The sequence below is a fragment of the Crotalus tigris genome, unplaced genomic scaffold (assembly GCF_016545835.1).
Source record: "Crotalus tigris isolate CLP2741 ecotype Arizona unplaced genomic scaffold, ASM1654583v1 scf7180000024307.1902530, whole genome shotgun sequence".
Taxonomy (NCBI): domain Eukaryota; kingdom Metazoa; phylum Chordata; class Lepidosauria; order Squamata; family Viperidae; genus Crotalus; species Crotalus tigris.
Window position 1 is genome coordinate 1,078,554 of NW_024100479.1, and position 24,289 is coordinate 1,102,842.

The window sequence follows — 24,289 nt, forward strand, 5'->3', positions numbered from 1 at the left end:
GTATGCATAGCGTGTGTCCATGATGACGGGACAGTTTTTTGACTCCTGACAATTGCCTGGACAAGCCTGCAGGGGTTTTTTTAGCATGATTTCAAAATCATGCTAAGAAAACTCTCTCCTAGACCTGTGAAAGAATGACTGTCCCAAAGTAACCCAGATGGCTTGTGCCTGGGACAGGACAAGAACTCACAGAAATAATATTTAGGACTTGAGCATGTGTATCATACATAGACAAGATTTTATTTGACACGCTATTCCATTACACCTTCCATGGGTGAAACTGAAGTCAATACTCATTCTCCTTGCTACTCTCATTTATGTATCCATTGTATCCATACAATGGGATGGCTATTCTGGGTAAAGAAACCCACCTGCTCCCATTCTGTAAATTTTTCCCACAATAACTGCCCTGTGAGGTCAATTGAGGTGAGAGAGTTGACTGGCCAAAGTCACCCAGCTGGCTTTCATACCTAAGATGGGACTTGAATTCAGTCTCCTGCTTTCTAAGCCCAGTGCATTAAGCACTAGACCAAATTGGCTCTCACACACGTGTGAACACTTATGCAAGATTTATCTTGTTGACCTTGTGATTTTATTTATTTATTTATTTTGGCCATTTTGTGACAAAATTAGCTCAGCATGTACAACTGATCTTAGTGAGGTGCGTGGCAGAAGAAATGCATACAGTTACATGGTACAGGTTAATGCATCTGAAAGTAAGCTACATTCAACTAACTTCTGTGTAAATATGCATATGATTGTTCTGAAGATATGCAGTCCCATGCATTTTGAAAGAGCACATGGGAAATAACTTCCAAGTACAAATACACAAGGACAGATGTGCTATCTAAATTAGGCAACTAGTTGCTCAGCAGATAAAGGATGGGATAATCAAGCAAAAGGAGGGGGGAACCTATACACTGAGCGATAACTTTCTATAATGGGGATTACACCTCCCCTCGCTCTGTTCTCTGGGAACTGGCATACGGTTCCCCACATTGTACTTAGTCTATGTGATTCTGTGCTGGCATTGGCAAATGCTTTTGATGGGACTCCTGAGCAATCTGCTTCTCCATATTCTCTTGAAGGCTAACTGGGAAGTCACTCTGTCATGGGAAAAAAGCTAAGCATTAGGAACCAAACTGACCCAGCTAGATAATAATGCTGTTTTTCATAGACAGCCAATTTGGTGTGATGGTGAAGATGCTGACCTACAAGTCAGGAGACTGTGAGTTCTAGTACCTCCTTAGGCAGGAAATCCAGTTGGGTGACTTTGAGCCAGTCATCCTCTCTCAACCCAATCCACCACACTGGATTGTTGTTGAGGACAAAAAAGGAGGCAGAAATACTACCGGTAGGTATGTTATTAATTATTAATGCTAAATATCCAGCAGATGGCAGTATATTGTAATCTTTTTTAAAAAATCGTTTGTTTTTTTTTTCTTCTTCTTCTTTTGGATGATGGAAGCTGTTTATTTCTAGGTCATTGTTTCTTCCAATTCTTCAGAATCATTTCTGCTGCATCTAGTGTGCTGTCTTTCTGCCAAGAAAGAATGCCATGAAAGTTAAAATCAAGGTTCAGTCATGGTATGTGATATTAAAGAGCAGAGAGAGAGAGAGAAAGTGATTTGATTACAGTACAGCAGGGGTGTCAAACTTGATTTTATTGAGGGCCGCATCAGCACTGTCGTTGCCCTCGGGCTGGGAAAGCGTGGCCTGGGTGGGCATGGCCAGGTGAGCGGTCGTGGCTAGGGTAGGCATGGCTGGGGTGAGCATGGCTGGCTCGATGTCACTCATGTCGGGGGGGGGTGCCTATGAGGGTGTGGGCGAGGCTGGGGGGATCCAGGGGTCTCTGGCAGAGAGGGTCGGGAACCAGGACAGGCACCAGTGACTGATCCACCAGAGGAGTCTCGCCAACCCTCTTGGGCTTCATGCGGGGGCCCTGGATGTCTGTGCAGGCTGCCCAGACCCCTGGGTGGGGGGTACCCAGCCCTTGAGCTCCTGGAGTGCTCGCTGGAAGACAAGATTGGACGGTGGGGGCCGAGTACACAGGGGCTGCGGCGTGACAGCGAGCGGCCGGGCTCCCTCACCACGGCCCCACCATCTGTCTTTGCTTGCCTGCAGCCGCCATAGCTAGGACAGGGAAGACAAGTCTGACAGACGGGCCTTGTGTTTGACACGTCTGCAGTAGAGTGAATGTCACCTTTATAACAAACCAGGAATTCAGTTTACTCTTGATAAATAAATGGTTGTCAATCATCTAGCTGCTAGCCTAGGAGTCAGCAGCAATACGCACATTCTCAAATGGAATCATGAAAAATAGAAATTTACCAGAAAGAAAATGACCTTATTCAATACTGTATTCCTGAAAAGTCTTCCATATTTAAATGAATACTTTAGAATCAAAACAGCATTTTGTTTCTAAGCAGCATTTTTGGGCGTACAAAAAACACAATGTGAATGTCATAAATATGATCTGGAAATGAATAGTAGCAGTATTTAAAAATCTTTACATGGTTATATTAAAAAAGAAAAAAAGGAAATTCTGTAAGATCAGTAGACTGTAGAACTTACTTTGATGAAGCAAAAGCGTATATATTTTTCGAATTGACTTTTGGTTTTTGGGCCACAAAATGGAGTCAGAGGAATAGCTGACAGTTTCTGAAAAAACAAAACAGAATTACAAGCTTACGGTACATTAAAAAGGATTTAATATGTGGAAACTCTTTACATTTTTTGGATGTTGCATTTTGTTTCAATTTTTGCTTCTGATAAGGAAGAGCTTTCCTATGTTAAGCACCAAGGTCCACAACTGGAGATATATGGACATCTAACTTTCCACTGCACCTCTATATCAGGATTACCCATTTCAATTCTATTTAAAATATTGTAGTTGAATAATTGAAATAGGAAGGAAAAAGAAATCGGAGCCTACCTTAGATTTCATCATCCATTTCACAAGTTTATAATCATAGGGTTTCTCTTTTTCCATGTCAGATAGATCTATACCTAAATAAAATAAAATAAATAACATACTAATTTAGCAGATTCCCAATTTTTCCTTTTATGCAGACTAGTACATAGTCACTGAAATATTTTGAGGACCACCCTACAAATCAGAAACTAGTGACCTGACACTCATGAGCATCATGGTGCACATTTTGTAATAAGAGTTGTCAAAGTTTGAACATTTTACCTGATTCATTTGTCACAGTTACTAACTTTCAAAGTTTTAACTCCAACTTAACTTCTGTGGACCTCACCCCATTAAGAGGGCCTTAAGGGGCCATGCATAAGTGCAGTAGTGCAGGGGTCCCCAACCTCCAGTCTGTGGATCAGTACCGGGCCGCGGCATGCCAGCAACCAGTCCGCACAAACAAGCAGAGCCCCATCTGCGGGATGTAGGCAGCACCCAAAACCACGTCCCCTCCGGTCCGCGGAAAAACCTCTCTCCACAGAACCGGTCCGTGATGCCCAAAAGGCTGGGGACCTCTGCACCTCTCACATTTAAAATTTTCATTTTGCCTGTTCAAATTTGTAATTTTTTTGTTTGATGAATAAACATTAAGCAAACATCTGCAGAACACTTAAATGTTTTTAAACCATGAAGCTATCAATCTGAATATTTTCTCACTTACTGTTCCAAACCTCTGACCACAGAACTCAGATACCTTCATTACAGGTAATCCTCAACTTACAACCGTTCGTTTAGTGACCGTTCAAAGTTAGAACAACACTGAAAAAAAGTGACTTATAACCATTTTTCAGACTTAATGACTGTTTCAGCTCTCCAGTGGTCATGTCATCAGAATTCAAGCACTTGGCAACTGGCATGTATCTATGTCAGTTGCATTGTCCCATGATCACCATTTGCAACCTTCCCAGCTGGCCTCTGACAAGCAAAGTCAATGGGGGAACCCAGATTCACTTAATGACCGCATGATTCACTTAACAGCTGTGGCAAATGGGACAAAACTCAGTTAACTGCCTTGCTTAGCAACAGAAATTTTGGGCTCAGTTGTGGTCATAAGTTGAGGACTACCTGCATAGATTTCTTTCTCCTGATACCTTTCTAATGCAGCTTCAATTCTGGTGAAAATAATCTCCTCCCTGTGCCATAAATTAAGCACGTCACTAACCTAGTGTGGACACATCAACAATCATAAAATATCCTCCCTCTGGAATAATAGGCTTTAATCCAATTTCCAGAAGCATCTGAGCCATTCGGTTCCGTTTACTTTCCAGCTCTCTAGGCAAGGAGTAGAAATAGCATTCCGGATCATCCATGCGTTTGTAATCTAGCAAAAAGCTTTGGGCCACAGCCTCCTGAAAAGCCAAACCCGTTAAGAAAAAGTTGAAATAATCAACATAAACAGAAGATGCCTATGAGATATAGGTTTAATATTTAAAATGTTATCTTTAAAGCTCAAAATTGTAATTGTTTTTCACTAAGAGAGCCCAACAAAATACATATTCCATTAACAAGAAACACAATGCACATTCTTCTATCATTGGGCTACATTTGTCTGTACACTTGTTTTCTTTCAATCTTCAGCCTCATTATTTTAATTAATTCAACTTGTATCTGTGTTCAACTTTTGTCAATAGTATTCCAAATTGTTTAACCAGGATTATGGTTTTAGGATAATATAAAAGTATGACGGGATCTAAAAAAAACTTTCATAATTTTTAATTATGAATAAAATCTAGATATCTATTCACATTCCTCTCTTCTTCCTGGCAAAAAAGAAGTGTCCCAAATATTTATAAAGCTTAAATCTAACCGCAAATATACAGAACACTACACTCTTAACTTAAAGGTTGTACTGTATATAGGGGACGCTTTGGCAAGTTAAAATTGTCTCTAAAACTACTGGATAAGTTTAAAATTGTCTATAAGACTACTGGATATAATTGTCTCTAAAACTACTGGATAAATTTCAGGTTAGCAAAGTCTTGTAAAATGATACTCTGTTCCATTTCAGCCTTCATTTCTCAACAAATGAAAACTGAAATGGAGCAGATTTTCATTTTCTCAGATAACAGAGAAATGGTTATTTGTTCCAATGCTGATTCACATTGGGCCTATTCATTAAAGAACCCACCTACTATTATGATTTAGCTATGATGTATCCTATATGGATTTGCAATATGCATTAATATTTCACCTAGATTAATAAATTGCAATAAAACACAAATGTTAAAAAGATCTATATTCAAATACCAATGTCTCTAGTCTAGGCCATCTAACCACTGAAACACAGCATCGTTTATATGAAAAAAAAATCAGATAATCCAGTTTCAATTTGTATCCCTAACATTTCTTTCTAATCAATTTTAAATCCTTTCCATACTTCTGACTTCTCAAATGGTACAAGGTGCTTTATAAAAACATAATTTCCTTTGTATGCTTTTGTACTTACTTGTAACGGGGTTGGGCATGTATAAATGGTGTTTTGTTGAACCACCTGCAAGTGCTTTATCAGATGTGAGGGACCGATAGACCAACCGAGCTGAAATGAAAGATAAAATGTGAATTATTTGTTCACTGTTTATTTACTTTTAAAAAAACAACAAATGCTAGGAAGCATTCAGGAGTTTGCTTCTTTCATCTATGTCATGATGTATATACTATACGTTTTGCAGATAAATTCGCATAAGTTATAATACACAAAAAAACATTTATTTCCCCACACAAACCCCATCAGTCATTGATAGGCAACTGATATACTTAGAGAAGAATTTGCTTTCCAACTGATGAAAAATTTTCTCCCTAAATCTTTTAGGAAGTTATTATTGGGTAGCAGAAGACAGTAGAATCAGAGATTCTGCAGTTAACTCTTTATTTAAAAAGATACTTTAAAAAAAAACACCAAGAAAAAGGAAAACTACACTATCTAGAATTAAACATCTATTTTATAAACAAGCGACATATGTAATGATCTCAAAAAATACATATACATACAGCATTTATCTTTTTATAATTTCCACAGTAGCTGTAAATGTTGACATATTAAAATTCCCCTATGGCCATGCCCATAATAGAGATCTTAAAAGTTTATTTGTATACATATGGGATTTATATGTGGGATTTCTTCAGTTTTCATTTCTGAATGCAACCTTTCATGATGTATTTCACTGTTATGGTAGTGTCCCAAATGTCATCAGTATATTTTTGACAGGGCTGTGAAGAAGAAAAGATCAAAATGCCATGCAGGAGCATGGTCTGGAATTAGATTTAGTTCTTCATTCAGTAATACCCATCTTTACATTCAAATTAGAACTGTCATATGAAGTATACAGCTGGGCATATATTACTATTTAAGGTTGATACTAAAAATCTCTTAAGTTCAGTTCTTTCCAGCCTTTAATTTTTTAAAAATGTCTTTGGGTTTATATAATTTGCAAATATTGGTTTACATTCACTAGTGTCAATATTCTAATTCAACACTATCTCAATATATGACTTTTCATGGAAACAATTTCTAACTAAATCCATTACCTTCCAGCCAGTTACGCTGTATGTTTTCCCAGCACTTCCTATTGTTATGGTTCTCTCCCACATTCCAGGCAAAGTAGCTGTTCATATTAAAACAAGTTAATTGATATTTTATTTATTAAAATTTTTATTTTGCCCTGCTGGTACACGGTCACTATTCAGGGCAGTGTTAGCAATTACATTCTGCAGAGATACCAAATTTCACTTTACAAACAGATATCCATTAAAATGACAGCACGAAGACGGGTTGAAATAATTTTATTTATGGATCAATAAAATAAATTCAGAGCTGTAATTAATGAACTGGAAGAAAATATCTGACAAGGTAAAATGATTTTTCCAAAGTTCACAAGGATATGCATAATAAAACCTTTCTATCATACAAATTAGCACTGAATTAAATTAGTCTTAAATTGCCATTCTCCAGATATGAGTTGGCTAGCTATTGCGGGTGTATTGGAATGTATTGGGACGCCCCCACATAGCTTGCCATGTGTTAGGGAAGTTGGCCCCAAAGCTGGCTATTCTATTTTAGCAGTAGATTTAAATATGAAGGTTATCACGGCACATTTGTTATATGAGGCAACAGACTGAATGCATTTTCATATCCAATCAGATTCAAAACTAATATCAGTAAGACAACATACAGATTCAGATCAGCACTATCCCTATGGAGCTGCCAGGAGAATCCTCGTTTACAGTATGCATTAAGTTTGTCAGCACAACTTCCATTTTGCAGAAGGCAGATAAGAAAAATGATTTAGTATTCTACCCTAGAGGAAACTATCTTGATGACAACACAAAGAGTATACTGATTCCATGAACTATCACTCACAGCCTCTATTAAGGAGGTATTGGAGAAACACAACCTGGTGCTGTAAATTGATGCAATATTCATTTTGTACTTTCATGATATATGTGTCACTTCAACTGATGGAACATATGAAACTTAATATAACAACTCTGTCTCTAGAGGGAGGATTTATGTTCTCTTCCTTGTATAACTTCATGTACCAAAATAAATAAGCTAAAGAAAGATAGCTTTCTAGAAAAAAAAAGGGAGGAATAGTTTGCTCAGTTTATAAACATAGCTATCTTTTATACCTAGTTTTTATGATCTGAAACTGTTCCATGGGGTTTGCTTAAAACTAACCAAGAAGAAAGAGGTGTACATTAACAACAACTTCACCTCAAATATTTTATAAGTTTTCTATACATTCTATGCGGTGCAATAAAAATGCCTTCTGAGATTATACTGTACAATACACACACACACACTTCACAGAACATAGAAAAATAAATTTACATAAAGAATATGACATTCTTTACATAATATCTTATAAAATAATGTAATGAAACAGTATTTGCTGATTTGACCTCTTTGCTTAGGCCTTTGGCAAATATGATTGAAGTTCTCTGGTTGTCTTTTCATTTGTTCCCATCTGGGTTTCTTATTTCAGCCATCTTTGTTTTGCAATGTTTTTTCTTGGTTTTTATGTTTTTAACTATTTGTAAACCTCCCAAAGTCACTGGCAGCATATGAATTTAATTGAATAGTTAATGGTAGTAATACCAATGAAAATATTCAATTACTTTTGTCAAAAAGCAGTTTTCAATTCCCATGTAAATATAAAATTTCATTAATGATTTACAGCACATAATAAATACCAAACTATTATGGATTGCAGAAAACAAAAATAACCAATTAAGGAAGGAAGGGACAAGCTCCCCCATTGTTGGATGCATTTAAATTAAGGCATATACAGTAGCTACCTTCCAGAAATGTTCTGGCCCTGAACAAAAGGTTAAGCTTCAAACTTCTCCTTCCAACTCTTATTATTTTATGAAAATAATTTAGCATTCAGAGATTCGGCTTTTACGGCGCGAATGCTTTTATAGACATTTCAATGAATATATGGTTTCGTTTTGCAGCAATACAGTCAGTCGGGTTTTCTTTTTGTAACTCTCATGTTTCCCTGCCACTGTTTCTTCTCTTCTTCTTCTTTTTTTTTTTCATTAAAAAGCAGCTAAGGAGAAAAGATGGAGTGGCTGCACAAAATCTTTTGACTGATGGGACAAAGAATCCTTTTTGTGGAAACATCCAAAGTGGATGAAAATAATGAAGCTTGAATGGCTCAGACACAAAACAGGTTAAGTGCGTCCAAGGTCTACCTACACCTCCACTGCCTGGAAAAAAAGATGGAAAGAAAAAAAAAATTCATCCAAAGTAGAATGAAAAAATGTCTCCTAAAACTGTAGGCTCTGAAATATATGCTGTAAAAAATAACCAGATGGATTTCAGACACCTCCTTTTCTAATATCAAATGAATCAAACCTTGCAAATCACTTCATCCCACCTACTGGGTGAATGTGTGTCTAATTAGAACTTATGGAGTTTAAAGTACTAAGAGTAAATCACTATATGGAGCAGAATGTCATCCAATAATCATTTTGCAACTATATGCTTTGGGGCTCTGCCAGCAGGAAGAAAATTAGGACTTAAAATATTCAGTTACCTTTGGATAAGCCAAACAGTAATTCATCAGCACAATTTGAATATATCAAATAATGCTTGGATGAGTTTTGGCTTGGAAGCTACACAGGGTCAGATCTGATTACTACCTGCAAAAGAGACCACCAAAGAGCTGTAAGTTGGATTGGGAAACCCTTGAAGAAGGCAATTTGACAAAAGACCTTTCAGCATATCTGCAAAGAAAACCACGTTGATGTATGCATGTAATCATCCCCATGAGTTCAACTCAGCTTTCATTGAGTTAATGTAACATTTACATATATAGTAACAACAACATTTTGTTGAATTATAGGATTTAGACTTTAAGTCAAATACTTAATATCTTCAACTTCAACATCATTTTCTGAAGCCAAATGTGTGTCCCTTTTTGCCTTTTGGCATTTTTTAAAAATTTGTTATAATTAACAGGCAATATTTAATTAAATAAGTGGAGAGGGGGCAAATAGGACAACTCGCTCCAGACGATTCTCCCCGGCAGTCTCGCCACAGCTAACTCGCCCCAGGCCGACTCACCTGGCCAACTCATTCCGGGACAACTTGCCCCAGGACAATTCAACACAGAATAATTCAAGAAAGGGACAAGCAGAATTGCAGCTTACGCTGGTCTCAAGGACTTCTAACTTAAGAAGGTTCAAGCCTAAAGTAAGACAAGGCCCGCTGCAATTTACTTGTCCCTCTCTTGAGTTATCCTGTGTTGAATTGTCCTGCAGTGAGTTGTCCCACAGCAAATTGGTCATGGCGAGTCAGCCATGGCAAGTTGTCCTAGACCATAGGTCCCCAACCTTTTGGGCACCAGGGACAGGTTCCATGGAGAGAGGTTTTTCCGCGGACCAGAGGGTGTGTGGTTTTGTGTGTTGGCTGCATCCCGCGGATGGGGCTTTGCTTGTTTGTGTAGATCGGTTGCTGGCCTGCCACAGCCCGGTACTGGTCCACGGACCGGGGGTTAGGAGCCCCTGTCCTAGCCCCTATCCATAGCCCTAAACTATAAACAGTTTTTGATTTAGAATTATATGCAAATCCACCTAATATGATTTATTTTATGTAAATCAGACCATTATACCTTGTTCAACACATCCTGATTAAAGTACACAGGCTTAGCATTACCTATGAGTACAGCCATGTTCTCAAATATTTAATTATTTAATGATTCATTCCTTTATTCATTCATTCATTAAATTTATATGCTGCCCATCTCACTCTGAAGAGCAAAATATATGTTTGTTTATAGTTTAGTTGTTCAACAGCTAAATTCAAAATGTTTTATATTTTTAAATATATATATTTTACTGATAGTTTTTCAGAAATTACTATGCAACATTCTTTATGCAAAATCTATTTCTTATAAACAGTAACTAAAATGTGCATTTAGGTTTCTCATCATGTACCATGTATACCATTTTAATTTTTAGTACCTATTTTAATATGCTTATTTCCAGTATAAACTAGCCATTCATACACTTCATCACTGATGCACAGTGTATCATACTTAATGCAGAGATCAGCAATTAACTGGAGCTCTTCTTTTGTGTAGACCTAAAATGAAAAAGGAGAAACATATTGATCAGTATATTCAGTATATATAAAGTATATATAAAGTGTATGTATGTATGTATGTAGGAAGCAAACTTCAAAACAGGAAGCTCACCTTTCCTATGGGATTATGAGGGTTATTTAGTATAATAGCTTTAGTCTTGGAATTAAATTTATTTGCAAGCTCAGTGGGATTCAAGATCCAGTCAGCACTAGAAGCAACTTCTCCATTCACAGATTTCTGGAATAAAATAAAACATAGTTTATTAACTGCTAGGACTGCCCAGTCCAAATCTCCTAAACTGACAGATTTCATTGTCATCCAGACCCAACAAACAAAATCAAATGGATGATAAATAATTAGACCTCTCTCTGCCTCTCTGTCTTTCTATCTTTCTCCCTCACAGTGGCCATATTTTCTTGAGGGAAAAAATCGAAGTAGAAAAGGGGGCAAATATGAAACAGGTTCATAAGGATAAAAAACTGTTTACTTTTTAACTTTACTGAAAAATGCCTGTCAATAATTTCACACATTTTTTTAAGAATGGCCTATTCTAGAGCAAGATTTGAGTTGGTGGATTCCATGGCAAAAATGGGCACTTCCACTGCTTGCCATACACATGTGGCCCCAGCCACTGAAAATATTACTCATGTTTTGTTCAACTGTATCTGCCCCCCTCAGGTTCAGATACATATCATCCCTATTCGAAAGAACAGCTCACTTGGAATTGAACCACAGATTGCCTTATTTTTCACTTGCACTCAAATGTACATATTGTAAGCAGTTTATAATCAAAGCGGCAGAGCCAAGATCCCAATACACTGAAGAAACTGGTGATGCATTTATCTGATTGCTGACTCCTTGTATTACCACACATGTATTTTATCTCTGTATTTTCCTTTATCTATTTTATCTCAGAACAAGATCATGTATCTTATTTTTACTTGATTTGATATGGTCGTAGGATTCAGTTAATAAACTGTACTCTACTATACCTTTACTTTACTTTACTTTACTTTACTTTGGAAAACTCAAGAGCAAAACCAGGAAAATAAATAAATAAATCTAAAGATCAGCTTTCTGAAATAAAGGATTGTCTTTTATAATAAAGGATATATGGTCACTGCACACATATAGCAATCGGCACGCAAAACTTTCACAGTGATAAGAAGATTTACTACTATTACACAAAGTTGTATATTCTTACATTTTAGTATATATCTCTATATGGACAGATGGATGAGAGAAACCAGCAATATTAAAATGAGATGGGGTACAGAATTAAGAAAAGGATATAACAATACCACTATTTCTTTTTAATTAATTCTGAAGCAAATATTTTCTTAATTTCTTATGTTTTAGGTAAAGAAATATGAACGGTAATTGCTATCAGACCAGACATTCAAATGTAGGAAAGAATTAGGAAAACTCTGGATATTCATCCTTCCCTTCTTTTCTTCCCACAAAGCTTTAAAGACCAATTCAGAAGCTTTCTTCCCACTTTTCTTTTCTTGTCACCCAAACCACAGTACTCACATTTCTCAAAGGTATAAAAACAGGTGTGGCTCCTGCCATCCTCACCATGGGCTCATAACAGTCATAGAAGGGTTCAATTATTATTACCTAAAACAAAGGTAAGCTACGTGAATCAGAAATTAAAAAGTGAGCTACCTTTCTTCTAATGTCAGAAGCAGAATTTAGTCTGATTTAATGGTAATTTTACACATTTGTAAACATTTCCTGCATTAAAGCAAAGTCTTTTGGGGGCAGCAAAGAGGGATGCTATCTCAGATAACAGATTTTTTCCTCAGTCTCTTTTTGTAAAATACCATAGCTATTGCAAATTTAGAATTAATGTGTTTAGGCGTGAAAGACCAGATCTACCACATGAAGATTCAATTAACCTGATTTAATCCTAAAACCTTATGCAAAAGGAATCTTCTTAATCAACCGCTAGCATCTAGTTAGATAAGGGTCAACAGCACTCAAGGGGGGTTGGACTTAGCTGGTGACTATGTAGGGATTCCAAGCTGATTCCTCTTTTCACCCTGCCCCTAGGTTCCACCATTCCTTCTCTTACAGAATGAGAAGTATGGAAGGAAATAAAAAGTAACAGATTAAGAGGTAATGTCTGCATTGTGCGTGCTGGAGACAACGTGAAGGAATTGGAGACACAGGTAGTCCACGACCTATAATCATAACTGAGTCATACCTGATTTTACTACCTTTTTGCCACCATTGTTAAGAAAATCACTGCAGTTCTTAAGTGAATGATGAGGTCATTAAGGGAATCTGACCTCCCCACTGACTTTGGTTGTCAGAAGCCAACTGGGAAGGCCGCAAATGGTGATTCATGACCTAGGAATGCAGCAACTGTTGTAAATACATGCTGGTTGTCAAGGGTTTAAATTTTGATCATATGACTACGGGGATACCGCAGTGGTCGTTATGGGCATGGAATAGTGGTAGGTCACTTTTTTTTAGTGCCACTGTAACTTTGAATAGTTGTTAAAATGAATAGTTGCAAGTCGAGGACTACGTGTATCTAATAGAGAGAACAGGACTGAATAGTGTAGAGAGAATATGTATATGAGAGAATATGGCATGCGTATAAAAAGCCATGATTTCATTGTCAGAGTTCCCCTGAATGAATGCATGAAATTACTTACTGGCACATATGCTAATTTTGAATCTATCCCTAATTTTACAAGAACCGAAAGAAATTGCCATTATTGATGGTCTCATATCATTACAAGCAAAAGACAATAAAAAGCTGAAATCGTCTCAAATTTAGAGAAATCAGCATCCAGTTTTTAAATATTGTGAAATAAAATTTACCCTGGGTTTAAAACTACTGTAGATTGCTAGAAACTCCATGATAGAATGTTGCCTTATTAGAATCTGCTTTTAACTGTCTTTCATGTTATATTTTTGAAAGCAAAAAGCATTATCCTAAGGCCAAGATATTAGCTGGTTGTGAAACAGCTACCTGTATGTGTCAGCCTGCAGATAAAGCTACAGGTACAGAACCATTTAAAAAAAAAAACAGGCGGGGGAGTGACAGAAAGGGAAATCCTCTTTAACCCAAACCAGATTTCTATGCATCAAAAGAGCCAGTTTGAAGTAGTGGTTAAGGTAGTCCCGCCTTAGGCATGATAGCTAGCTGGGTAATTGTGGAGCAGTCACACTCTCTCAACCCAACCCATCTTATTTTGGGGAAAATAAAAGGAGGAAGAGGTATTATATAGACTTATTGCCCTGGATTACTTATAAAATAACAAAGGCAGGATAAAAATATTTATTTAAAAAAAATAAGGAATGGTTTGAGAAATTGCATTTAATTTCAATGCTGGTTTTTAATAAAACAGAAAATGTACAAACCAGTTATTTTATAACAGGAATTGTTACAAAGACTTACTTCATCTTTTGCTTCAATAAGTGCCTGCATTGCACTAAACAGGGATCCATATGCCCCTACTGTCACCAGAATGTCAGTGTATGGATCAATTTCTTTTCTACAAACTTTTTCATACACTTGAGACAGGACTTTCACCAAAGGTGGATGACCCTGAGTACATTTTTTTTAAAGAGAGGAAAATAATTAATAGGAACACAGACAAATACCAGCTATGTATGAGTAATGCATGCATTTGTTCAAAACACAAGTAGATAGATCATAAATCCTTACAGCCAAAGTTTCCAAACTGTGTACTCCGCCCTAGGATACTACAAACCAACAGGTGTGTTATGGGATATTTAAATTTTTTTGCTATGTCCATTTGCAAAACTGGAGTTTTAGCCGTATTTTGGCTGAGGGATACCACAAAGAAATTACTGAAACACTCAGGGTGCTGCGAATCAAGAAAATTTGGAAACTTCTGCCTTAGAATAACTTCCTTTTTACAACCCTGTAGTCCCTATTCGGGGTAGAGTTGGGGTGAATGGATGGAGCTGAGTGTTTACTGGCCGGATGCCCTTCCTGATGCCTATGTGGAGTTCACAGCAATTTTTTTTTTTTTCATCCTAGGAGACAAAAATATATACCGCTACCTGGAAATTCTTAACCTTCCGAATGGGAGGCAAACATCTTCACCAATAGGTCACCACGCTACTCTCAATCTCTGCCTTAGAATATTATGACTTAATACTTGTATTGGGGCCTTAATAGCTCTAAATATCAGAATATATTTTTGTATATATTTTTGTAAAAGATGGGAAAATGTTAAATTAGATGAAATAACTTAAGAAAACATACCAAGATCAATTCCACCAAAACTATTACTCTACTTATATAAACACTCTTACTAATTACACACATATTCTGAGTACTGCAAAGGAGTTGAGAAAAGCAGACTGTGTGGGTATTGTTTACGGTTCAGCATTTTATGTAAGCCCCAAAAGATGGGTCAATTGAATAAACAATGGTGAAGTTAACCATAACTAATTGCATCATATAAAGAGAGCCTTTAATTGATTATGTTACATCATCTGTTAGTTTCATATTTTTTTTAAGGAGACTATGTAAGTTAAGAAACTTCTTTATAAATTATCAAGATTTTAGGAGAGAAAGAAAACTCTTTTTAGATTGTACACTTGCATGCTATAACTGATTAGCCCATTCATCTGTAATTAGTAGGCAAGAGTAAATTAAGTATACCTGCATCTTTTACAGCACAGTCTGGGAAATATTCCTATTGATCATCATCAAACAGAGAAATAAACAGACTAAGGTTTGAACAGAAATTCATATTTCAAATATTTCAGTGTTGTCTGGGAAATTCTAGGAAATCCACACTAATTTAGTTTAATGTATTAAATATGTTGTGTGGATGGATGAAATGGGAATTAACTGCAGTTACACATAACTCTCATTTAGATGATGAAGACCAACCACAGAACAGAACCTTGTATTTCTATTCAAAATAAAAATCCAAAACTGGGAAGGAGAAACAAACCAGCTGAGAAACATTCAGGTTATGCAATTCATCTAAAGCAGGGATGTCAAACTGCCAGCCCGCAGGGCGGACAAGTCATCTGGAAGCTGCGCCCACCCCATTGTGGGCGATGACAAAAAAGTCCCAATACATCTCGCGATGTGACGTCACGAGTTTGACACGTCTGATCTAAAGTACTGTGTTTAGAGAAAGTCCGGCATGTAATGTACTCACAAAACCCCGGGTATACTGGTTGAGCCTATCCACCGATGATGCTTTTGCTAATTCTTCTTTTACATAGTTAGGAGGAGATATATCTGGAAGTCCTTGTCCAAGATTAACAATAGTGGGATCTGCAGCAAGTTTTGTAAATTCCACCCTATGGAACATAGAAATTATTACAATCCTATTAAATCCCCAAAATGATTAGCTCCACTTCTGTGGAAATCATAACACAAAAATAGCAACAATGTGCATTTTTTTTCAAATTCAAATATTTTGTGTTGATAGTCAGAAACAGTCCGAAACAACTATTCTAACCTTACTGGAAGTGAATCCAATGCTGTTCTGACGATTCTGGAAACATTTTGTGCTCAAAACTGCTTTCCTCCCTCAAAAAATCAATTTCGAACTTGGGACATTTCTGAAATGACCAGAAAAGCACCAGAATACCTCCCATAAGGTTTAAGAATCTGTTTCGAATTCACAGCATCCTTTTAAACTAGACTAGAGCAAATTAAGCTTCATAGTGGCCAACCAACTGCACCAGAAAGGCCACTATTCTCCCCTCAGATTACTTCAGAGGTAATCCCCACTGCCATCAAGACTAACAGCCATTGATCCCCATGACAACCATGAATTGGTCCAATCTTTTTTTGAAATCAGGCAAGCTGGTAGCGAGCACATCTTGGAATACTGAATTCCAAAGCTGAAAACATGTATTAAAAAATCTTTCTAAATACCTATTGGAATAATCTTGCTTTGGGTAGTTTTTAAACAGTAAAGTTGAAACAAAGGGTATTTATTTATTTGTTTGTTTCTTGTTTCATTAATGGGTTCTGTAGCTGCAAAAAATTGAAAATTCATGGCTTATTCAATCCCTTACCTATATATTTATTCCTAACATCCTTCTTCAATTGAATAATTAAATATATGGCTAACAGATAGAATTCTTATTCAATATCTTGGCTACATATTTATTCTTACTCTAATTGTACACTAAATTAATCTTTACACATCTCTAGTAATTTTTTTGTTTAATTTCTGGTATTATTTAATGCAAGTATATGAATAGAATTCAATAAAGATAAAATCAGGAAACATGCCAACTCCTGGGAACGTAAAGCAGGCATGTCAAACTCGCAATGTCACGGGATGTCACACAACGTATTGGGACTTTTCCCCCACTGTCGGGAATGGGGTGGGCGTGGTTTTGATATGACGCATTCGGCCCGCGGGCCGGCAGTTTGACATGCCCGATGTAAAGGATGAAAAAAAAAAAAGTTGTGAGATGAAAACTGCCAACTTTCAGTTGACTTCTGTAGCTGCACCCTTAACAGCAGCATGCTGTTCAATTATTATTTAGAAATTTATCTCCTTATGACATAAACCATAGTATACTGATTTCTGCAATCAAAGTGATCTTGAAGACACAAATGCAGATGAAAAACTAATTACCCTACAGGCATTCTCTTTAGAATGTTCTGTGGTTTGATTATTGATTAAATTAATGCTTTCATCCATTATTACTTACCACACATTGTTATCAAGCCCTTCAATTCGTTTAGCATTTTTGTGCTTGAAGTTCATGGCCTAGCAGCAAAAAAAAAAAAAAAAATCAAAGGGATAAAAAGGACTTTTGTTAGAACCAAAAATAGCATATTATTAGATGGTATGTTAATGTGTGCCACCTCTCCTTTTGTATTTCCCTCTAACTCTGATCTCCACCGACGAAACAGCATAAACTACAACTAATTTCATTTAACACTGAAGAAGCAAACAAGAATGAAAATAGGCACATCCTGTATGAAAAAGTACTAGAACCAAATGAATGGAAAATGGGATGTAAGGAAAAAGAATGCGGAAACTGCTTCAAACAGTGTAGAGTTACTTGGAAGAAGTATGAGAAAGAACGTTTGCTGGATGCTGAAGAGAAAGAAGTTGCGGGTCAGAATAAATGCATGTACAGATTGCTATAAAAAAAAAGGATGAAAAAATACACTATCGTAAATATATCTCTAGATAAAAAATTACAGAGAAAATAGTAAAAGAAAACAAGGAACATATAAGTTTAAAAGAGAAAGAACAAACATATAAGTGACTCTGAAGGAAAATTTTAAAAATCATTTGAGAAAGGGTGAATGACTAAACAAAGCGGTTCCAGCAGAGTGGAACAAAATTTAACATATAAATCATAAAATATTTTGGGATAAAAATGAAGTGCCAAAATGCTGTTATTTTGAGATTTATTAGGAAATGAAAATGATAAACAGGTAGTCCTCATGTAGTAACCACAACTGGAACCAGCAACTCAAAACTCAAATCATTAAGCAAAACAGTCGCTAAGTGAACCCATAATTGTGCTTATGATCTTTTTTCAGCTTTTCTTTGCTTTACAGACTGCAATGGTCATAAATGTGAGGATTGATCATAAAGTTACTTTTCCATCACACTAGCTTCCATCATAACTGCCAGCAGTCACTAAACAAGGCAGTCACTAAATGAGGACTACTTATAAACTATCCTTTCTTCCAGCACATCGATACACCAATTAATATATTGCCTTTATTTTTTATATTTCTCACTTTTCTCTTTTATTAAGTCTAATCTAAGTATAGAACTCCATTGGTCATACAAGCCAACCTGAAACCAACGAATCCTGAATAATTGAGAGAATATATGAAAAAAAAATGTTTATTCTAGCTCTTTCTTTCTCAATCTTTTAAATATTATTAAGAATTTTTGCATCAACTATTATAAAAAATATATAAATCAAGCAAAAGCATCAAAACCTTTTATTATAATATCAAGATATTAATACTAATCATTTTAACAGTTCCTCAACAAAAAAATATCAAAACAAACTATGTAACCAGAATGCCAAATGTAGAGAATGATATCTTAAGAGAATTGCATAGAGTTTACTAGACAGAGCAGCACTAAAATCTTAGATTCCAACATAAAAGTGACAAGACAAACATACACACCGAGCTCAATTGTTTTAAAGGTTTCAGAGTACAGTAATTGCATCAGAGATATCCACACAGAACTTCTATGCCAGCTGTACCTTCTTTGATTGCTCATGGACTGGTTGAGAAGATCCTTGCATGAATAGCCAGCAATATCAATCACTAGTCTAATAAATACTGTTTTGCATTTAAAGAGAGACCTGTGGGAACCTCAACTGCACATCTAAATAGAGCCTCAGAGAAGTTAAAGAAAAATGTAGAAAAAGTTTCTTCTCAGTCAAATGCTTTGTCCTCCCCTACTTTTTTCTCTCTCTTTTGTTGTTAATTCTAAAAGAAGCTGCCTTCTGTTCCTGTTTAAAAGATCAGAAAGACCAAATTTAAGGTATTTTTTTCATTTTAGTTCAGTTTTCCCATGGTTTTTTTTAAAGATTCTACAGTACAGCCTCCATCTCTTTGCACCTTCTACAAATGAGACGAGAAACTAAAGTTATTATGTTTCTTATATTGGCAGTATTTGTAAGTAAGGAATTTTTTTTGAAGAAATTCAAGTTATGCTGTGCCAGATAAGTGCCATTAGTGATTCAGTAGCAAAAGTAACAAAGTAACAAAAGTGTGTGTAATTATGAAATCTATGAAGAGACGGAATACATACTGAGCAAGCTGAAAATCTGAAGCCTCTCAAAGAGTAATTAATCTTCAGTAGAGTTGTTCTAATGCCAAGACACTTGAAGTACTGATGAGCTAAGAACATTCCTGTGTAACAATAAGTTTTAAGAATGTAAAATAACAGAGAGATACAATAGAACCAAAGAGGCAAAAATTGTATTATATTTTAAAATATTTTAAAATGAACACACAAAGATAAATTTATATAATACATTTTGGTAATCAACCAACAAATGGGAAATAAGAAATCAAGAAATATGAGGAAATTAAGAGGGATAAACCCACTTGCTGCACTTATTAGATCAGACTGCAAGTGCAAAAAATAGAAAATATATTTAGAAAAAAGCAATAGGATCAGAATTAACTCTACTGGAAAGTTTATCACAATTTGCAGACAGGCTTCATCCATTGATAGTCACAATTTCTTAAAAGGGAATAGAGCACATTGCATTAAATTTTCTGATCCAGGTATAAGCTTGATAAGATCTGAATTGTTGAGCTCTGGTAATGGATCCAAAGTCATCTTTGCTCTCCAAGGAAAGAGAGAAGAGAGCTGAATTGAGGAAGGCACAGAAAAGGGCAATTACAACAATCAAGGAGCTGAATGTATTTTAGGCTCGTGATAGACAATTCTGCAGATGCAAACGTCCACTGTGTCACAGGTCTTTGTGGGTTGCAGCAGTAACCAAGGAGTTAAAAAAAATCATCAAGCCACCGACAATCATACAGTCAAACCTGCCCCATTGGATATGCAAGTGATAAAATACATATACAAAAGGGTATACATATACAAATACATATACAAAAGTTGCTCAATTGGAGCTGTCTCTTGACTTTTTTAACCCAACACTTCTGATGAGTTCACAGGGGCTGATACTGGACATAACATACCTGGCACAATTTGGTTTTTTTTTCTATTTTGTTAATACAATAATAAAAAAAGAGTTTTATGTTTTCTATTTGAGCAAGAGCTCTATACAACCAGATAAGCCCAAAATCTTCTATTGCCTTCCTTATAAATGTAGAGGAAAACACATGAACTAATTATATTAACCAACATTCTCTATCAGGCTAACAATCACTTAAATCTCTAGCTCAGGGGTGTCAAACTGCTGGCCCACGGGCCGGATGCATCATAGTGAAACCACACATCGCGACATGTCATGTGACATTGCAAGTTTGACACCCCTGCTCTAGCTGATAGATCTTGACCTCAGTGGAGACCATCTGCCTGCGTTGATTTGCTCCTCCTTTGCTTCAGCACTTTTCTCCAAATTGTCCAAGCTTCACTTCAGGAAATTTCACATTCTCCTTGAGCTAACAATTCAGAAATGTAACATTCCCAACCTATCTCAGGATTACTAGCTATCTTTACAGTAGGGAAAAAATCCACAGGCAGTATTGTCTACATCCTTTGTGAGATGCTACACCACCCCTTCATCTTTTTCTAAAATTCTTTCTTCCCTTTTTAAAGACTCTAACTCTGCTAACTCAGCAACTATCCCTCCGATCTTCAAGGAGAAAAAAATTTCTATGGGTAAGCTATCTCTTATTTTCAGCTAACCAGAATAGAGTGCCTTTTTGGATTTATGGATGGCTATATGACAGAATGCTAAAGAGCCATGGATGAGAGCAAAATATTACTGTTTGTTTCAATAGATATATAGTTATACAACAAATAGTAGAGAGATTAATTAAGTGGTCACTCATAAAAAAGTGGAAATCTGATATGGAATTAATTACAGGAAAAAAAATGTTTGTATTGATTGCCCTTTCTCATTTTACATTTCGCCCAAAGCACAAGAATGAAATAAAGGTTAGTCTTACCAAGTGAGGTTTTCAGATTATTCTGGGTGCAAATCAGGGAAGAACAAGGCATCATTTAAAGAAAAAAAAAACTTATCAAAATTTATTTGGAAATAATTATGTCACTTCTATCCAAACAAATCTCTGCAATTCAGGACTGACTTAATATAGAGGGGGGAAAGCAGCAAATCAAAAGTTTGAAATAACTTAGCTTAATTTCCTCAGAAGAAAGATCTATAGAAAAAGAGTTCCAAGAAAGTATTGGGGTGACTCTAAGTATTGAGACTATGGGTTTTCCTAAAAGCTAAAAAGGGAGTCCTGATGTCTATCTTAAAATAATAGTATACTCATGTTATTCTCTTTCAAGCTAAGCAACTTTATGCAAAATACAAAAAGCAATAAATATTATGTCAAGCAAGTCATAAGGAAACAATATATAAATTTAGTTTACATCTTCATTCATTATACCTGTTTCAATTGTTCACACTCTTTGTTTCTTTCAGGATTTCTCAACTGTCTCCTACTATGATTTTCTCAGTTTTCCACTTTCTCTCAACCAATTTAGTTCATGTATTATTGTTTTTTTGCTATTCATTTTTTTATATGTGGCCAAACCTTAGCACACGTTTAATGTTGGTAAACCCACTATTCAGTCTTCTTTCCTCCCTTCATCACTCATTCTTTTATCACCTTATATTTTCTTGCTTTGTCACATGTATTTCTTAAGTAACTCATTTCCACCACATTCAATTTATTTTTATGATTCTCCTGACTACATATTCAGCCTTAATTTCTCCCCTTCTAAATACAGCATGCCCTGTTAATAGTAGGTACAGTTTGGGCAGCATTTACAAACAGCTTCCTGAAGTTATTTTTATGCTAAATATAGAAGATAGGCTCCTTTTTTTCAAAGTTCAGGAACTCTACTGACCCTTATATCCTGTAATGCTTATTTTCGTTGCAAATCTAAGTTGGTAGGGATTGTATAAGAATAAACCTAGAAAAATGCTTTGCTATTTTGACAAGACATAGAACTATGCTGAGCTCAATAACTAGATTTATAACAAAAAGGAAATCAAATATAAAGCTGGGTATCTCTGTGGATTGGGTACTAGAACTGTCAGCCAAAGCATATCCTCCCAGTTATTATTTTGTGGGAAAGAATCAGGAGTGAAGATTTTGGGAGGATGGGTAATCTCATAAAACTCATAACCCTACCTATAAGAAAATAGTCATCTGTCAGAATGACAGGTTTATGAATATATATTTAGTGCCAGGGAACCCAAGGGTTGGAACCCCACAGATATATTGTGAAATATTAGTTACAAGTCATCTTATTTTTTTAATTTGTTGTTTATCACATTTCCACATCTGTCTTACCTAAATGATTCTTGCAGTGTGAAGGTTTCCTGAAATGTAATCTTAAGGAGCCTGTTCACAACCTATAAAGTTATGCAATACCATTTATTTCACTTCTCATTTATTCCAAAAGCAGACCGAGCTGCTTCATATCTTTCTCACTTTCTACCAAGTCTTATTATTCAAGAAACAGAACAGGAGGAGGACTGAATATTCAGATCAGGAAGGAGCTTAGTGCTAAGGGCAAAATCAATAGATCCCTTAAATAGAGGGATATTGTGATTAATTCAGGAATAGTTCAGTTAGGCCTTGATTTTGAAGAATAAAAGGGGGGGGGAAGGATCTGTTATGGTGTACAATATAGTATTTTCCCAATATAGTAAAGATATTCTTTCTACACTGAGCTCAGGGGCTCCAGAACCTGTAAACACACTTTGCAAGTCCAAAGTCCTGTCTTCAGAATATCTGTTTGTATTTATGCCCATTTGTCATTGTTTTTAGTGGCAGGGCTAGATATCCACCTGTGTTTCTTTTGCTCATTCGTCTCTTTAAAAGACTTAATATTTTCACCACTCAGCAAACTGCTCTGTGATAATAATAAAAAAAAAACCTTAGGGAACTGCTGTAATCATGCAAAGAGGAGTAAAATTCATTCCACGCACAGTCAAAACAGTTATTGTCCAAGGCGGAGGAGTGAAAGCCAAGCAAATCTTAGCAAGAACTTCCTGGATCAAACCCACATTGTCCTCTACTAAAGGGAGCTGTCCTTTCTATTGCTAACTTTGCAAATCCTTTCCCACTTTCTTCTTTCTCCCGTCCTCCTACAGAGGTAAAGGCTGATTTTCTTTAATAGAAAAAAAAAAATCCATTTCCCAAGGAGGCCATTTTTCCTCCCGTTAATTCTTGCTTCTTCACTCGGCAAGAGACTACGGAGGATTTTATAAACCACAGAAAGTTAGGGACAAAAAAATCCCGGGGACGCGCTTCACCTCCTCTCGACGCTGAAGCAGCGGCCTCTAAAAGTTTCGCCCCTTTCTGCGTCCAAATCAACCATGCTGCGTCCTTACCTCACACTTGTTCCCCCCCCCTCTTTCCCCGGATATGGCGTGTTCCTTTCCGAAGAGGCGCTGGAAACAAATTTGCGAATTGCTAATCGCCGGGGAGGCTCGCCTCGCCTTGCTTCGAGTCCTTTATCCCAGTCGCCCAACAAACGCGAGAGTGGCCGGGACCAAAGACCCCGATCGCAGTCCATAGTTCTGGATTTATTTTTACAGACCAGACCATTTTAAAACCAAGGACCGAACAAGCTTTTTTTTTCTTTTTTCTTTTGCAAATAGGAATCAGGCATATAATATCGCACCTGTAAGCAGCAAAACTATCAAATATACAGTGTAGATTAAGCAGCGAATAATACAGTCTGTTGCGATTTTCTTCAAATAATGATACCTATTTTTAGCACAGAAGTTTGTAAATAGTTTAATTAAAGCTGAAATCTGATTGTGTCTCTGTGTGTGTGTGCGTGCGCACACACACACAGAAAGTGATGTCTTCTCCTGTCTGTTTCAAACTTACAGATTGTCCTGGACAATTAAATCTGTGTTAGACCCCATACGAATTATTCCAGAGTATTTTTCAGTAAATAATCTGAAAGGATGGCATCATTGCTATTTGTAAAAGATGCTCAGTATGGGCACATTCTCCCAGCCATCCCATCTTAGCATCTGCTTCCATACAATATGGATGCAGGTCCCCATCCACCTCACGCCCTGAGGT

At 36.3% G+C, this 24,289-nt stretch overlaps 1 protein-coding gene across 10 annotated transcripts; it reads right to left on the bottom strand.

The window, feature by feature from the left end:
• Positions 1-219: 219 nt before the first annotated feature.
• On the bottom strand, positions 220-23,608 carry KYAT3 (kynurenine aminotransferase 3). Of its 10 annotated transcripts, none has more exons than XM_039324722.1 (16): positions 23,506-23,608; positions 22,538-22,599; positions 21,179-21,200; positions 19,338-19,438; positions 17,251-17,309; positions 15,732-15,876; positions 13,982-14,131; positions 12,100-12,186; positions 10,678-10,803; positions 10,445-10,565; positions 6,503-6,579; positions 5,424-5,513; positions 4,140-4,326; positions 2,936-3,009; positions 2,575-2,661; positions 220-1,540 (listed from the first exon to the last, which is right to left on the bottom strand). In XM_039324722.1, the coding sequence occupies exons 4-16, from the start codon at positions 19,434-19,436 to the stop codon at positions 1,484-1,486; spliced, it is 1,359 nt and encodes a 452-aa protein (XP_039180656.1). In that variant the 5' UTR covers positions 19,437-19,438; positions 21,179-21,200; positions 22,538-22,599; positions 23,506-23,608; the 3' UTR covers positions 220-1,483. The 10 variants fall into 10 exon arrangements, with proteins under 10 accessions (XP_039180656.1, XP_039180657.1, XP_039180661.1 ...); XM_039324723.1 differs by having other exon boundaries at positions 23,584-23,603; XM_039324727.1 differs by lacking the exon at positions 21,179-21,200.
• Positions 23,609-24,289: the final 681 nt, after the last annotated feature.

Bases quoted from the DNA above. Each gene is read 5' to 3' on its own strand.
- KYAT3 (XM_039324727.1), bottom strand. From the start codon at position 19,436: ATGTTCTTAGCTCATCAGTACTTCAAGTGTCTTGGCATTAGAACAACT. The intron at 12,187-13,981 runs GTAAGTCTTTGT...CCTTTGTTTTAG, and splicing joins TTATTGAAGCAAAAGATGAA to GTAATAATAATTGAACCCTT. The intron at 1,541-2,574 runs GTAAGTTCTACA...CTTTCTTGGCAG, and splicing joins TACGCTTTTGCTTCATCAAA to AAAGACAGCACACTAGATGC.